At 35.3% G+C, this 15456-nt stretch overlaps 1 protein-coding gene across 1 annotated transcript in view; it reads right to left on the bottom strand.

Annotated features, from left to right (window-relative positions):
- Nucleotides 1-15456, bottom strand: part of SEC63 (SEC63 homolog, protein translocation regulator) — a 74302-nt gene that overhangs the window by 22791 nt on the left and 36055 nt on the right. The window contains exons 9-16 of the mRNA XM_042939496.1: nucleotides 14753-14847; nucleotides 14516-14648; nucleotides 12838-12930; nucleotides 11899-12053; nucleotides 9540-9687; nucleotides 6354-6436; nucleotides 3315-3374; nucleotides 2940-3113 (exon numbers count right to left, since the gene is read on the bottom strand). Coding sequence (XP_042795430.1) covers nucleotides 2940-3113; nucleotides 3315-3374; nucleotides 6354-6436; nucleotides 9540-9687; nucleotides 11899-12053; nucleotides 12838-12930; nucleotides 14516-14648; nucleotides 14753-14847 — 941 coding nt within the window. The remainder of the gene's footprint in view (nucleotides 1-2939; nucleotides 3114-3314; nucleotides 3375-6353; nucleotides 6437-9539; nucleotides 9688-11898; nucleotides 12054-12837; nucleotides 12931-14515; nucleotides 14649-14752; nucleotides 14848-15456) is intronic.

Raw genomic sequence — 15456 nt, forward strand, 5'->3', positions numbered from 1 at the left:
AATAAATGTAGGAATCCTAAATAAAATATTATCAAGTCCAAATAAATATGAAAAAGGATACTATGTTATGACCAAATGAATTTGTTCCAGGAATGCAAGGATAGCTTAAAATTTTTAAATGCATCAGCATAACTCACCACATTACAAAAAGGAGAAAAATCAGTCACCTCAACAAATGGAGAAATGGCATTTAATAAAATTCAGTATTGCTCATGATAAAAATTCTCAGCAAACTGGGAACAGAAGGGAATACTTTCTTAACCTGATAAAGAATATCTACAAAAACCCTATAGCTAACATCATACTTAACAGTTTGTTTCCTTTCTCCTGGAGATAAGCAAGATGATAAGGGTGACCACTGTCCCCATTCCTAACGAGCATTACACTGAAAGTTCTAGCTAGTAGAGTAAGGCAAAAAGGAAAAGGAAGAGAAGGAGGCATAAAGATTAAAAACAAAAAAGTAAAACTATCTTTATTCCCAGATGGCATGATTGTGTACATAGAAAATCTTTTTAAAAGTACCTACAAATGGTTAGAATTACAAGCATACCTTGGAGATATTGCAAGTTCAGTTCCAGACAGTAGAGTGATTAATGCAATCAAGTCAAATGACTTTTTTTGTTCCCCATTACATAGAAATACTATACTGCAGAATGTTAAGTGTACAAACAGCATTATGTCTTAAATCATGTGCATGCCTTAATTAAAAATACTGCTAACGAATGCTATCACATGAGCTGCCAGAGAGCTGTAATCACTGATCACAGATCACCATAGTGAATATAATAATAATACAAAGTTTAAAATATTGAGGGCATTACCAAAATATGACAGAAACACAAAGTGAGCAAATGCTGCTGGAAAAATGGCGCTGACAGATTTGCTCAACACAGGGTTGCCACAAACCTTCAATCTGTAAAAAATGCAGTATGTGCTGAGTGCAATAAACAGAAGTGCAATAAAACAAGGTATGCGCATATTGTCAACGTATGCCCCTTGATACAAGGTCAATATTTAGAACGCAACTGTATCTCTACACACCAGCAATAAACACTGAAGAATGGATTTTTTAAAAATGTTATATATGCAACAGCACCAGAAAGTATCAAATGCAGAAGGGTAAGTAAATCTAATGAAAGATGTGCCATACCTCTGCCACTGGAAATTACAAAACACTGCTGAGAAAAAATTAAGGAAGATCCAAATTAATAAAGATAAACCATAATTATGAATAAGAAGACTCAATATTGTTCATGTGAATTCTCCCTACACTGAAGCACAGATTCAATGCAATCCTCATCTAAACTCCAGGAGCTTTTTTTGGTGGAAACTGCCAAGGTTATTTTAAAAATGTTGAGGGAAATGCAAAGAACCTAAAATAAGCAAGACAATTTTAAAGAAGAGTTTGAGAACTTACACTAACATATTTCAAAACTTAATATAAACTCATCATAATTAAGACCATGTGGTTTGGAACAAGAATAGACAAATAATCAATGGAATGGTCTAGTGAGTCCATAAACAGATCTGCACAAACATCGTTATGGTCGCTTGTTTTATGACAAACCATCACTGCAATTCTGAGAAAAGGATGATCTTGTCAATAAGTGGTGCTAGAATAAGTGGTCCATAATCCCAATCTCACACTATTCACAATAATTAAGTCAAGATGTATCTAAGCTAAATATAGTAAGTAAAATAATATTTCTAGGAGAAAACAGAAAAATATCTCCAGGTTCTTGTGACAGGCAGAAATGTCTTCAACAAGAAACAAAAACACTAACCATAAAATTGATAAAACAGACTTCCTTAAAATTAAGTACCATCAAAAGCTACCACTAAGAGAGTAAAGAGGACTCATACCCAGAATATATAAAGGGAACCCTACAAATCCATAAGACAACCCAACAAAAAAAGAGGATATCCAAATGGCTAGTAAATATATGAAAAGATGCTCATTATCATTATTTATCAAGTAAATAACAAATAAAAACCACACAGAGATACCGCTACAAATCCACCATTGTGGTTAAAATGAAAAAGAATGGTAGAACTACATATTAGTGAGGATGTGGAACAACTGGACTCAGGTTTTGCTAGTATGAGCATAGAATAGTACAACTTTGGAAAATAGGCTCTTTTCAACAAACTCAACATACGCCTATTTGTGACCCAGCAATTCTAATGCTAGATTCCACATACCCAAGAAAAATGAATGTCCACAAAATGACATGTGCATGAATGAACACAGCACTTTTACTCATAACAGGCAAAAACTAGAAACAACCCAAATGTTCACCAACCAAAGATAGATAAATTGTAGTATATTCAAAAAATGGAATATCACATACACACAAAGAATGAACAGGTGCTATCCACAACACAGATGAATGTCACGGACATAATGCTGAATGAAAGCAAACATTTCCAATTATATCAAGCTTAAGAATAGGCAAAACTGGGGCACCTGGGTGGCTCAGCTGGGTAAGTGCCTGACTTCAGCTCAAGTCATAATCTCACAGTTTGTGAGTTCAAGCCCCACGTCGGGCTCTCTGCTGTCAATGCAGAGCCTGCTTCGGATCCTCTGTCCCCCTCTCTCTGCCCCTACCCCACTTGTGCTTGGGCACGTATGCTCTCTCTCTCTCTCTCTCTCTCTCTCAAAAATAAACAAACATTAAAAAAAAGATAGACAAAACTAATCTATGGTATTAAGAGCCAGAACAGGAAGGTATGGAGGTAAAGGGAGGGATCTTTGAGAAGGGGCATAAGCAAGTTTTCTAGGGTGTTAAAGTTTTCCATCTTAATCTGGGTATCATGCATACACATATATGTAAAATTTCAGGAGCTATACACATAGGATTTGAACATTTTAGTATAAAATTTAGTATAAAAATTTTAGTATGAAAATAAAGATAATGATAATAACAGTATTAACTTACACTCCCAACAACTCCATTTGCCTGCTTTTGTTTCTGTTGCTTTGATTGTGGTAAGGGCACAGGTGTAGGTTTTTTTTTTAAAGGTTTCTTTTTTTTCGATTTAGCAGCTTTCTTAGGTCCTTTACTCTTCTGTTGCCATCCTCCTTTTGTCCTATTCTTGTTAGTATCACCCTGCTGTAAATCACAACATACATGCACACTCAGAAGTTATAACAATAGTTTCATTTGGGAGTCAATAGTAATTTTTAGATAAAAATGGCTAAACTAAATGTTTTCATAAACTGAATTACTCTCCCACAGCAATATAAATCAATCAGAACTAAACAAAACATTTCCTTCACCAGGAAAGATAGGTAAGAAAAATCAAGTTTTTACCCCATCTTCTGCCGGCTGTTCCTCTGCAGCACAGATGGACTGTTCCTTTTCAAATACTTCCTGGAGGTAGAGAGAAGAAAAATATCTCTATCAACTTACATTTATCTTTCAGATAAACAAAGCAGTCTTTCAAAATAGATGACCAATACGTTTTTTAACTGGTGACAATTGGTGGGTGAAGGAAGAACAGGAGATTTTTACCAATTACTAAATGATGTGTACAAATTTAGCAATTACTAATTTACACTTTGGAAGTTACCTTCTAAAATATCTCACATCTGTCTTGAATACATTTGAGAAGTACAGTCTACTTAAGTTTATAAATGCAATGCCTTATAAGATATGTAAACTCATTATAAAGTAAAAAATATTCCACAGTTTAGAGTAACTAAGGAAGGGCGCCTGGCTGGCTGCATCGGTAGAGAGTGCGACTCTTGATCTCAGGGTCATAAGCTCAAGTGCCACACTGGGGATAGAGTCTCCTTAAACAAACAAACAAACAAAAACTTAGAAAAAAAGTTTAAATAATTTAATTAAATGACTAAGAAGTGGAACACCAAAAAAACCCATATAACCTAAAGACATATCCACTGTATAATCCACTTAGGATCAGTACAAAAGCCATAAATTTGGGATTTAAATTCCAGTAAGATTTCAGTGAGAATCTATACTAGAAGACAGTAAGTGATGTTCATTGTATTTATAAACTCCTTGGAATTACTAAAGCTAACAAATAAAAACAATGATAACTTGGGCTCTAAACTATTAGCCTAATTCAGGGGTCCGCAAACTATGGCCCATTGCCTCGTTTTTAAATAAAGTTTTATTAGAACTCAACCATGCCCATTTGTGAATTCAGTAGTTGCTACAGAAACTGTGGCCTATAAAATCTAAAACGTTTATTAATTGGACCTTTATAGAAAAAGTGTGCCAGCCCCTTGTCTAATTCTATCATCTCTGCTTCATCATTTTTTTTTTTTCCATTTCTTCATTTTTTAGCTAGATTCTAATACTTAAATTACTCTCAGGTACTGCTCATACAAGAACTGGAAGATAAATGGTTGATTCTTTCCCTTCTTCCAGGGAAATTTTGCTTTTTCTTCTACCAATTATCCCAGAAGTTCAACAGTTCAAGGCCAACTTTTGCTCGTTTTTCAGGCTGGGAATTCCAAAGCATGAGGGTAGTATAAATTTGGATTCTAACCCAATCCTAGCCACTGGCTTAGAATTTCCTCTTCTCCCAGAGGGCACGTCTCATCCAGAGTCCATGACACACATGTTTCCTTACCACCTGCTACCATAAAACCAACATCTTTAATTTGATATATCCTACTACAAAATATGCTTTTCCTAACAGACGTTTTTGTTTGTTTTTTTGAGAGAGAGACAGAGACAGAGAGACAGAGTGTGAGCGTGGCAGGGACAGAGAGAGAGAGGGAGACACAGAATCTGAAGCAGGCTCCAGGCTCTGAACTGTCAGCACAGAGCCCAACGGGGGGGCTTCAACCCACAAACCACGAAATCATGACCTGAGCTGAAGTCAGACGCTTCACCAACTGAGCCACCCAGACACCCCATTAGAAATTTTACACACGGTGTTTAAATGCATACTAGGTTTCCTACAGATGTTCACAGACCCCAGAGTAGAACAGGCTGAGATCTGCCATTAGGTGAATAAGTAGAGTTGAAATAGTACAATCAAAAACAAGTTCTAACCTGGGAGGTAACGCAAATTTGTAATAGAAACTGAGAAAAACAAGATACAGGAAACATATACAATGTGACTGGATTTAATGAAAAGGAATGAGAAAGGTACCAGTATGTATATACACATACAACTGTAAAGGTCCAGAGAGTAAATATGAGCATGAAGAAAGACATGAAAAGATATACAGAAGACTAAATTCTGGTCTGGGGCTGACAAGGGCTTTCCTGAGGAAGGTGGGTTAGAGAAGGAATCCATGATAGTAAAAACATCATTTAGCCCCACAGTTATTCATGCATTAGGGTATCTACAGTGATGCGCTTCAAAATCAATAATTTCAGGGTGGTAGGACTTTAGGTCATTTTAATTTCTTCTACTTTTCTACATCGCCTGAACTTTTTTCCCCAGACAGCATGAATTTTTCACATAATTAGAAAAAAAAATATTTTCACTGTAATTTAACATTTTTTAAAATAAAAAAATTGAGAGTAAATTCTCTAAAGAATTGACTAAACAGGGGCACCTGGGTGGCTCAGTCGGTTGAGCAGCCGACTTCAGCTCAGGTCATGATCTCACGGTCCGTGAGTTTGAGCCCCGCGTCGGGCTCTGTGCTGTCAACTCAGAGCCTGGAGCCTGTTTCAGATTCTGTGTCTCCCTCTCTCTGACCCTCCCCCGTTCATGCTCTGTCTCTCTCTGTCTCAAAAATAAATAAATGTTAAAAAAAAAAAAAAAAGGAATTGAGTAAAGAATAGGTAAAGAAATTCTCAACAGTAATCAATAATTAATCTTTGTATAAAACTTTACAGTTTAAATACTATATGCACATTGCCTTGTTATTATGTTTTACAGGGAATTAACAAATCATCACATGAAGAATTAACCTATTTTCCAAGGGTTTTTTTGTATGTAAAAACTAATGTGAAAAACTGAAAATTTATTTAAAATGTAAAAACAGCTAAAAGGACTTGCAAAATTAGATTTTACGACTACAATAGTTTTGACTTTAAGAATACATGACTTAAAATGAGAAAATAAATAAAAGAACTTTAACATATAACTCTCTCCCCCTTTTTTCACTGCAGTATAGTTGATACACAATGTTACATTAGTTTCAGGCATACTACATAGTGATTCAACAACTCTATGCATTATGCTATGTCACCACATAAGACCATTAACAATGCCTTTAACTATATTCCCTATGCTGTACCTTGAATCCCATGATTTATTCCATAACTGGGGAAGCCTATACCTCCTATTCCCCTTCACTACTTAACACATAACTCTTTTTTTAACATGTAATTCTTAAAGAATAAAAGTAAGAAATTACTTACTGCCATTGTTTGCCTTGTCAATTTAACCAACACTGTAACTAGGGATCCTACTGTGATGTTGTTGCTATCTTCATCATCCAATACTAGAAGATGAAAGTAAAAAAATAAAATTCAATTTGGTACTTCAGTATTTCATGTACACATTTTAAACTTACTCAATAAAAAATAATTTGTCTATTCTGTATAAAATGCTCCACTAGATGCTTTCAACAATGTACTTATTTAATCTTTAAAATGGCCCTATGAAGGGGCAGCTGCATGGGTCAATCAGAGGAGCGTCTGACTCTTGATTTCAGCTCAGGTCATGATCCCGGGGTTGTGGGATCAAGCCCCATGTCAGGCTTGACTGTGGAGCCTGCTTTAAGACTGACTGTTTCTCTCTCTCCTCTCCTCTCCTCTCCTCTCCTCTCCTCTCCTCTCCTCTCCCTCTGCCTCTCCCCGCCCCCATGCTCGCTTTCTCTAAAATAAAATAAAATAAAATAAAATAAAATAAAATAAAATAAAAGTTAAAATTTAAAAAATAAAATAGCCCTATGAAGCATTACTATTATTTCCATTTTAAAGAAGAAACTGAGGGGGCGCCTGGGTGGCTCAGTCAACTGAGTATCCCACTCTTGATTTTGGCTCAGGTCATGATCCCAGGGTCATGGGATTGAGCCCTGCGCTGGGCTCTGTGCTGGAGCGTGGACCCTGCCTCTCTCTCTCTCTCTGCCCTCGCCCCAACTCACACTCACTCTAAAATAAAAAAAGATAATTAAAAAAAAAAAATAAAGAAAAAACTGACGTTCAAAACTAAAGTAAAATTAAATGCCTGAGGTCACATAATGGCTATATTTGCACTGCCAAGTTTCAAACCCAGGTGTTTTAAAACAAAGTATAATGTGAGGACTGCTATACCACACCTTTCTTTCATACCGATATGAAAAAGGGTTCTGTTACTCTCTTAAACTATGCAAACCTCGTATTCACAAGACTTTAACTATATCATCAATGCCAGCCTGCCGGTCAGAAATAAGGTAATTAGGACTAGTATTCCAAGTCACATTAAATTTATTTTTTTAAGGCAAAAACTTTCAAGATTTGTTTATATTAAAAAACACCTTTCAAAGTTTTCACAATGTTTTTGCAATTGTTTAATTTTTTAAAACCACATTTGCCAAAAAAAAAAAACTCTACACTTGCCACACATATTGCCAAAAGCTAGTAAGATAAGCTTAACATTAAAATTAGTAACATTAAAATAAATGTTAAAATAAATTACTACAACATCAAACAGATCTTATTCAAATATGTAAATAATTCATTTCACCTACAAGTTTTATCTGTAAGAGTTTTCTTCACTATGTATTTCTGCCTATAGATTTTTCTGAGCTTGTTATGTTTATTCTTCATAGATGTAGATTAGCATACTCTGTTGTGGCCTACATTAACACACTACCAGTTGGAAAAGAATGGCCTCTAACAAACTATCACTATCTCTCTTCAATTACTGGCTGTGAGGTGCAACAGCTAGGCATCAAGAAGGATACAACATCCTTTCTTCAATCTGGAAGTCTCCATTATCTTTCCATTATCAAATCTGGGCTACACATTCATCAACACGGCACAGTTGTATGTGCATGAGCACTGCACACGAGTTAATAGCTATAACTGTATCTACCGGCCATTTGATGCTTTACGGTGAAGAAAAAGCCTACAGGTGATTCTATACAGCCTCTAGGCAATGTGGGAGAGAGATCCACCATCTCCAGCACTAGATAATGCAGATGCCCCTTTCCTGCTTCTAAACTGCTTCTCCTCTCCCTCCATTAACTATATTTCTCATATTACACATTGGGATAGCACTGTGAAAATACAGTAAATGGTCTATACAAGAGGCTATGGAATGAAATACATCATGAAGTTTCCCAATGAGGTTGAATATTCTTACTTCTAACGAGAAAATCTGACATTCATTTTTCTAAGCAGCATGTACTTTTTATAGCTCTTGATTATTATCAGAGTTATCTCCTAAGTCCCAAATTGGATTTTACTTGAATAGTTTCTATTTTCTTTTTTTACCTGCATAGTTTCTGACTTAAATTGGTCCTAAATGAAACTTTTACTGTTTTTAAGTGTTTGAAGACTCACAAACCCATAAGGAAATCCGAACTCTTCACCAAAGCACTCCCTACATGTATCCTACACTCCAGCCGATTTGAAATCAGACTGCAGTTTTACCTTACTTTCTCAAACACCCCAATCTTTGAGAGTCATTTATCTCTTTTCAATTCCATTAGAATGCAAACTTAGGAAGGTAGAGGCTTTGTCTAACTCACCACTGCTTCCCCAACACCCAGATAAATGAGTGGCACTCAACAGTTGCTGAATGCATGAATGACACAACGTCCGTGTCATTCATTTCACACTTGCTTTATGATTCCTTGGTTTTAATCCTATGTTTATATCCTCTTTCCTCAACTAGACTATAAACCCCTTACAGACAGAAACCACCCCTAACACATCCTTGTATTTTTGGTCCCACAAAAATGTTCTCACAACAGTAACTTAGTAAATGTCAAAACTCAGAATAATGTTACAATGAAGGAATGGAGCAGATAATCTCTCAATTCTGTCACCATTGTAAAATACTATTATTCAACTATTATAATGGACACTCACTGGCCAACTGTGTAGGTAGAAAAATAATCTCTATATTTTCATCCCAACAGACATAAACATAGAGACAGGATGAGAAAAACACATGAAATGTGGCACAGAACACGGTAATTTCCAAGGTTTATTTAACATAAGTAAATTGGGCTTAAAATGAATTTTAGAACTAAGCAGCTATTTCTTTCATACTAACAATATATGTATTTCAAAGATCTTTCACTGCATCTGAAAATCCTTCATTCTTTAAAAAGGTAAGATATTCCTAAAACTTGAACTACAGAACAGAGAGTCCTCAAGCTTAATCCCATTCTGAGGATCATAAAAGTAAGATTCTAGAGGATTATATCAGTGTTCTCAAAACTATTAAGCATACATCATATTCTATCACAGCAAATGTGACATGTAAACCACAGTTCTGGAAAGTCTAGTTACACATTATGATATCAAATGTTTTGAGAACCTTAAACCAAATAAACAGGAGCCAGTCTATCAAAAGGGAAACAATGTTCAACACGGAAACCTCCCACTTACCCTGTGATTTTATGTCCATAGTCACATATGGGAAACTCCCAAGGACAGCCATAACCTCCTCATATTTTTCATCTTCAAGGAAGTGCAGTAGATTGTGACGATCTGATTCTTTTAAACTCACCAAATCTTGGATAGTCTTAATTTTGTACTGAATTTTAAAAGAGAGAAGAAGAAAGAAAATAAATCCTAAAGTCATAGAATTTTTCACAAAAGGAAAATTAGCATGTTTACTAAAACAAAATCCAACAACTTTTAAAAAAATGTTAAGATTACACAGGGTCCCCAACTTACAATGGTTCTACTTAAAGCTTTTAAACTTTACAATGCTGCCAAAGCAATATGCATTCAGTAGAAACCATACTCTTGAGTTTTGATCTTGTCTAGGACTAGTGATATTTAATACAATATCATCATGATGCTGGGCAGCAGCAGTGAGCAGTAGCTCCCAGTCAGCACGTGCTCACAAGAGTAAACAATCCATACACTTAGAACCACTCTGTTTTTCACGTTCAGTATTCAATAAATTGTATGAGACAGATATTCAACACTTTACTATAAAACAGGCTTTGTGTTAGATGATTTTGCCCAAGCGTAGGTTAATGTAAGTGTTCTGAGCACATTTAAGGTAGGCTAGGCTAAGCTATTGTATTTGGTAGGTTAGATGTATTCAATGCATTTTTGACTTAGGATATTTTCAACTTACAATCGATAGCTTTATGAGGATGTAACCCCACTATAAGCTGAGGAAGATCTACATACACATTTCAAAGCAAACAATACAACTTTATAGCATTTCATGGCCTTTTATCCAAGGAAATTCAAATTAAGAATTTTTCTATTACAAAGTTAAAACAGAGTAATTTTTTAATTTTAGAAAAAATAAAGTTAGGAGGAAAAGACAGTAACATTCATAGACTCTTGACCCAAGCAAGAATGATTGTCATCTTCTATGCTCAGTTTGCTGACCCATATTTTCAATTTTAATGATAAAAACCTTTAAGAGTATGAATTTATCTCCAAGTGCAGCTGCATCCTTATGGTTTTACTATGCAATTTTCTCATTTTTGTTGTTCTCTAAATATAGCTGTTACTGCACTAATATCCATCTGGGCTAAAGGGATACTTAGGAGAGTGTTAATTTCCAGCCATTTGGTGCTAGTTAATTTTTACTTTCGCAGACAGGGATTAGATCGTGAGGTGTGTGGAATGTCCACTTTTCTATTACAAAGTTTTCGATTAGAAACGTGAACAAATCAGGGCACCTGCATGGCTCAGTCGGTTAAGTGTCCGACTTCGGCTCAGGTCATGATCTTGTGGTCCGTGAGCTCGAGCCCCTTGTCGGGCTCTGTGTTGACAGCTCAGAGCCTGAAGCCTGCTTCAGATTCTGTGTCTCCCTCACTCTCTGTCCCTCCCCTGCTCATGCTCTCTCTCTCTCTCAAAAATAAAGATTAAAAAAAAATTTTTGTTTTAAGTGAACAAATTTATAATTGCAATACAATTACCTGAAAGGACAGAAAACTCAAATGCAAATTTCTAATATACATTAGTTCTACCTTAATATATTATCAAATCCAGGGGCACCTGGGTGGCTCAGTCGGTTGGGTGGCCGACTACAGCTCAGGTCATGATCTCACAGTCTGTGAGTTCGAGCCCCGCATCGGGCTCTGCCTGCTTCCAATTCTGTGCCTCCCTCTCTCTCTGCCCCTTTCTTGCTTGGTCTCTGTCTTTCTCTCTCTCAAAACTAATAAACATTAAAAAAAATACCATCAAATCCAATGTCTGTCTTCTGCCCATTTTGTCTAGTGTATACAAACCAATATTTAAAATCTCCTATCAGAATTATAATTTTAGTTTTTTTCTTGTATTTCCAAGTTTTTTCATTTATACATATTTTTGCTATATCTTAAGATTCATTGTTGGATCTTTACTACAGACTGCATTTTCTAAATGAGAAGCATCTTTATTTGATCTACTTATTTTTTGAAAACTTAATTTTTTTGTTTCTATTCAACCGATAAACCATTGCCCAACCTTTAAGCCAGGTATTAATGACTGGAAAGCATACACTGCACTTCTACTTTGTATATTTATTTCTGGTAACATAATATAAGGAATAAAGTGCTAATTGCTAAAATGTATTGGACCCCAAAGTAGTAAAATAACTTACAGTAGGTAAAAGATTATACAACACCTACCTAATCAAGAAATTGTTAACAGAACCACTTGAGGGATAGTTTTGGAGTGTTTAAGATATTCTAAATCTAAGAAATTCGTAATAAAAACTTTTAGAACACTTTTCTCGTTATTTAAGTACCATAACAAACTGCGTAAAACAGATTTTAAAGTGGCAAAGAATTACCTTTTTATGATTAGAAACCCTTCTAAGATTGTCCTCTTCAATGTGAGGCAGCTGCAGAAGGGGAGACTTAAACTGCTGAAGGCCTTGCACAGCCATCTGGGAAAGCTTCATGCAGTTTTCTAGGGATGCCAAAGTTGGAGCACGAAACTCCCTTTCTTAGAAAGAACAGGAGGAAAAGAAAAAACAAGGCTGGACTTTTTATACGTTCAGGAGTATACAATTCATCACAATAACATGATACATGAGACTATCCTTAACACCTCATATCTTAAGATCACAGTGCTGACTTTCCTTTAAAAGTTATAAGATACCAAAAATACACAAACTTGTTCAAATGCAATAATCATTATCCAGCAAGAAGCACTGATTTAACAGAAAAATTCTTTGCATCACTTCCACAAATAGCAAATTATCAGTATCAAATACTGACACCATGCCAAGAACTGACATCCGCCATAACAACAAACCACAACCATTATCTCCTTTCCTAAGAGTCTCCCTTTCCATTACTGACCACAAACTCCCTCATTCTTTTTCTTCCCCCTCACTTTTTTTCCCTTCATGTGAAAAACACTACATATCAGATAAATCATCGTTACGTCACTTAAAGAATTATTTCAAACTCACTGTTAAAATACAGAATAACCTAACTCTAAAAGTATTCAAAGGAGAGAAGAGGCATATTAAATATTTGCAAACAATACGTGACAACAAACAATAAAACAATAAATAAATTCAAAAACATGAGTTGTGATAAAGACTTTACATAATGGAAAATATAGGAAAAGAAGTAAGAAAAACCATGAACAAAAGTGGGAAAGCTGACTCAACCTACGGGCAGAATTACTGTAGGTACTCATAAATCTTAGAACTATGAAGTGTAATCTGCATATGCTTGCAAGAAAAAGTACAACATAATTAATTACATTTCCACCTCACCTTCACGGCTTCGGGCCATTATTATTAGTTGGCAGATTACATTAACCATTTCTTGAAGTAGGGCAGGGCATTTTTTCAACATAAACTGCTGATCTGCAAAACAAGACAAAACCTGAAACGAATCATTCTACTTTTACAATTATAACATCTTTATCATCTACAGTCCAAGACTAACACTAAATTTAAGTTCTCCCACAAATATTTCACACACGACCTAATAAGAATTTTGCAGGCTAAAGTTTCTCCTAAGCAGCACTGTCAAAAATCAGTCAGAAAATTCTAGCTCAGATATGATGTTTCAAATTTTTAATATTACAAGTGTTGTGCTTTGTAAGTTAACTCCCTTGTTTGGAGGGAATAGTCTTAAACTTAATTCTAATCTTACTATACTTAAGAACCTTAAAAATTTTCTTCTTGTATACCTAAGTTTCTGTAACTATGAATAAGTCCAAAGACTAAGATTGATAGTGAATGTCAGTTCCATGCAGAAAGAGGAGAGGGGATGATAAAGAGGGGAAGGAAAAGGAACGAGACAGAGTCATTTTTACTGCACCTAATAGTTAACTGTTAAGATCATCCATGGGGTTGGGACTCAACCTAAAAAAATATCTGTTCCCTGTTTCTTAGATAACTGGTAAAAAGGGAGATGGTTTTGTATCTGTACAGAACATTAGGAACATTAGAATTACCGGTAAACTTGCAACTCCAATAACAATGCCTAAATAGAGATCCTTCATTCCATCTTAAGTATCCTATCTTATCATCAACCACTGATCATCAATTGGCCTAGTTTTCAAAGGCATTTGATTATATTATTGGCTTAAAAATGGCAGAGGAGGAGCTTCATTCAGAAAGAACACTTATTCCTGAAGGATAATAACTTTCTTTTAAAACTTCAAATGAAATCATGCAAGTAAAAAAAAAAAAAAAATGACAAATTCATGGTATTCCTGGAAACACCACTGTCCCAATCCACTACTTTTATTTATTTTTATTTTTTTTTATGTTTATTCACTCCCTGAGAGAGAGAGAGCAAGAGAGAGAGAGAGCAAGAGCGGGGAAGGGTCAGAGAGAGAGGGAGACACAGAATCCAAAGTAGGCTCTAGACTCTGAGCTGTCAGCACAGAGCCTGACACGGGGCTTGAACTCATGAACCACAAGATCATGACCTGAGCCAAAGTTGGATGCATAACCGACTGAGCCACCCAGGTGCCCCACTGCTTCTCTTTTAAATAGACAGGTGGCTGCAAATACTTAGGAAGCTTTAAATAAAGATTAAACACTTTATCAGCAACCACAGCTGGAAGTGGTGGTGGTAGTTGTGGAACTGACTGAGGTACTGATTATGAAATCCATTTTTTCTTCCCCCCAAAAGCTTATAAAATCTTTTTAAAAAGTCACTAGGAATTTTTGTATAATCTGCAACTGACTAAACATTTTTCAGAGTATTCTCTCACCTTGAAATACTAAATTTTAACATTTGCCAAAATATCGGACTTAGACCTTCAAAATATCTGTGAAGTAATTATGTAGCATAAAGATTTCTTTTTAAAAGATCCTTGAGCAATTATTTGATTGAGCAAAAAAGAACAGCAACAAAAACATTGAACCATGAAGTCTAATTAAATCCATTGCTTTTGTACCATTAAAACCGTGCAGATATTAGAATCATAAATACCTTCTTCAAGGGTCTCAGGAATTTTCATTCTAGCAAGATGAGACAGTAAAAGAACTCTGGCTTTCAGGCTATATGGGCAGGTAAGTGGAGGCTCATTCTTCTTTAAATTAATGCTGCCAATTTCTCTGATTAGCTAGAGTAAATAAAACAATTATTAAAAATATCTATATACTGAAAAGCATTAACTTTAATACCTAAATGCTTATTATATCAAGGAATTTAGGAGACAGGTCTAACCTGAGGTATTAGAATATTATCTGTTGGTCTGCTTGTGGCATCTTTGTTATACTGAGGATCAAATTCAGAGGCTCCAGCCAAAACCATGATAAGACCTAAGAAAACAAAAGAAATATAAAGGTAAACAAATAAACTTGCTCATCTATTAATTTCCTCTCCTAGGATACTTTATTAATGTAGAGTGAGGCAGTTTTCCAATTGCGCAAAAAGCTAAAAATCATCTGAACTCCAATACTAAGTACTCATTTCTCCAACAAAAAAGAAACATTTCACTTTTTTAAAAGTGTACAGTATTACTTATCACAAGTGAATAGAAACATACATTAAGGGCCCCAAAGCAACTGGATGCATTAAAATCACTTCAAATAGCATCCGTTTCTAGATTTAAGCATGTGTTCCACAGAAACTTTCTACAGAGTAATTATTAAGTATCCCATACGATGTTAATAACTATTATGTGAACAAAGGGGGCTCTATGGTTAAACAAGACTGAGAAACAATGAGTTAAAAGAGTTTTAGGTTTCTTCACTTGATGACTTCTCAGAACCTTAAGTAAACTGAAATACTCTATAATTTACAGAAATTTTTATCATGGAACCCTGAAGGGTTTGCGGGACATGTTCTTTGAAATACACATGATTTGCAGCTACATACACTATGAGCATTATTTGTTAGTCTATACAAGCTCCTTATTTTTTTAAATA

Source organism: Panthera leo, chromosome B2 (assembly GCF_018350215.1).
Source record: "Panthera leo isolate Ple1 chromosome B2, P.leo_Ple1_pat1.1, whole genome shotgun sequence".
Taxonomy (NCBI): domain Eukaryota; kingdom Metazoa; phylum Chordata; class Mammalia; order Carnivora; family Felidae; genus Panthera; species Panthera leo.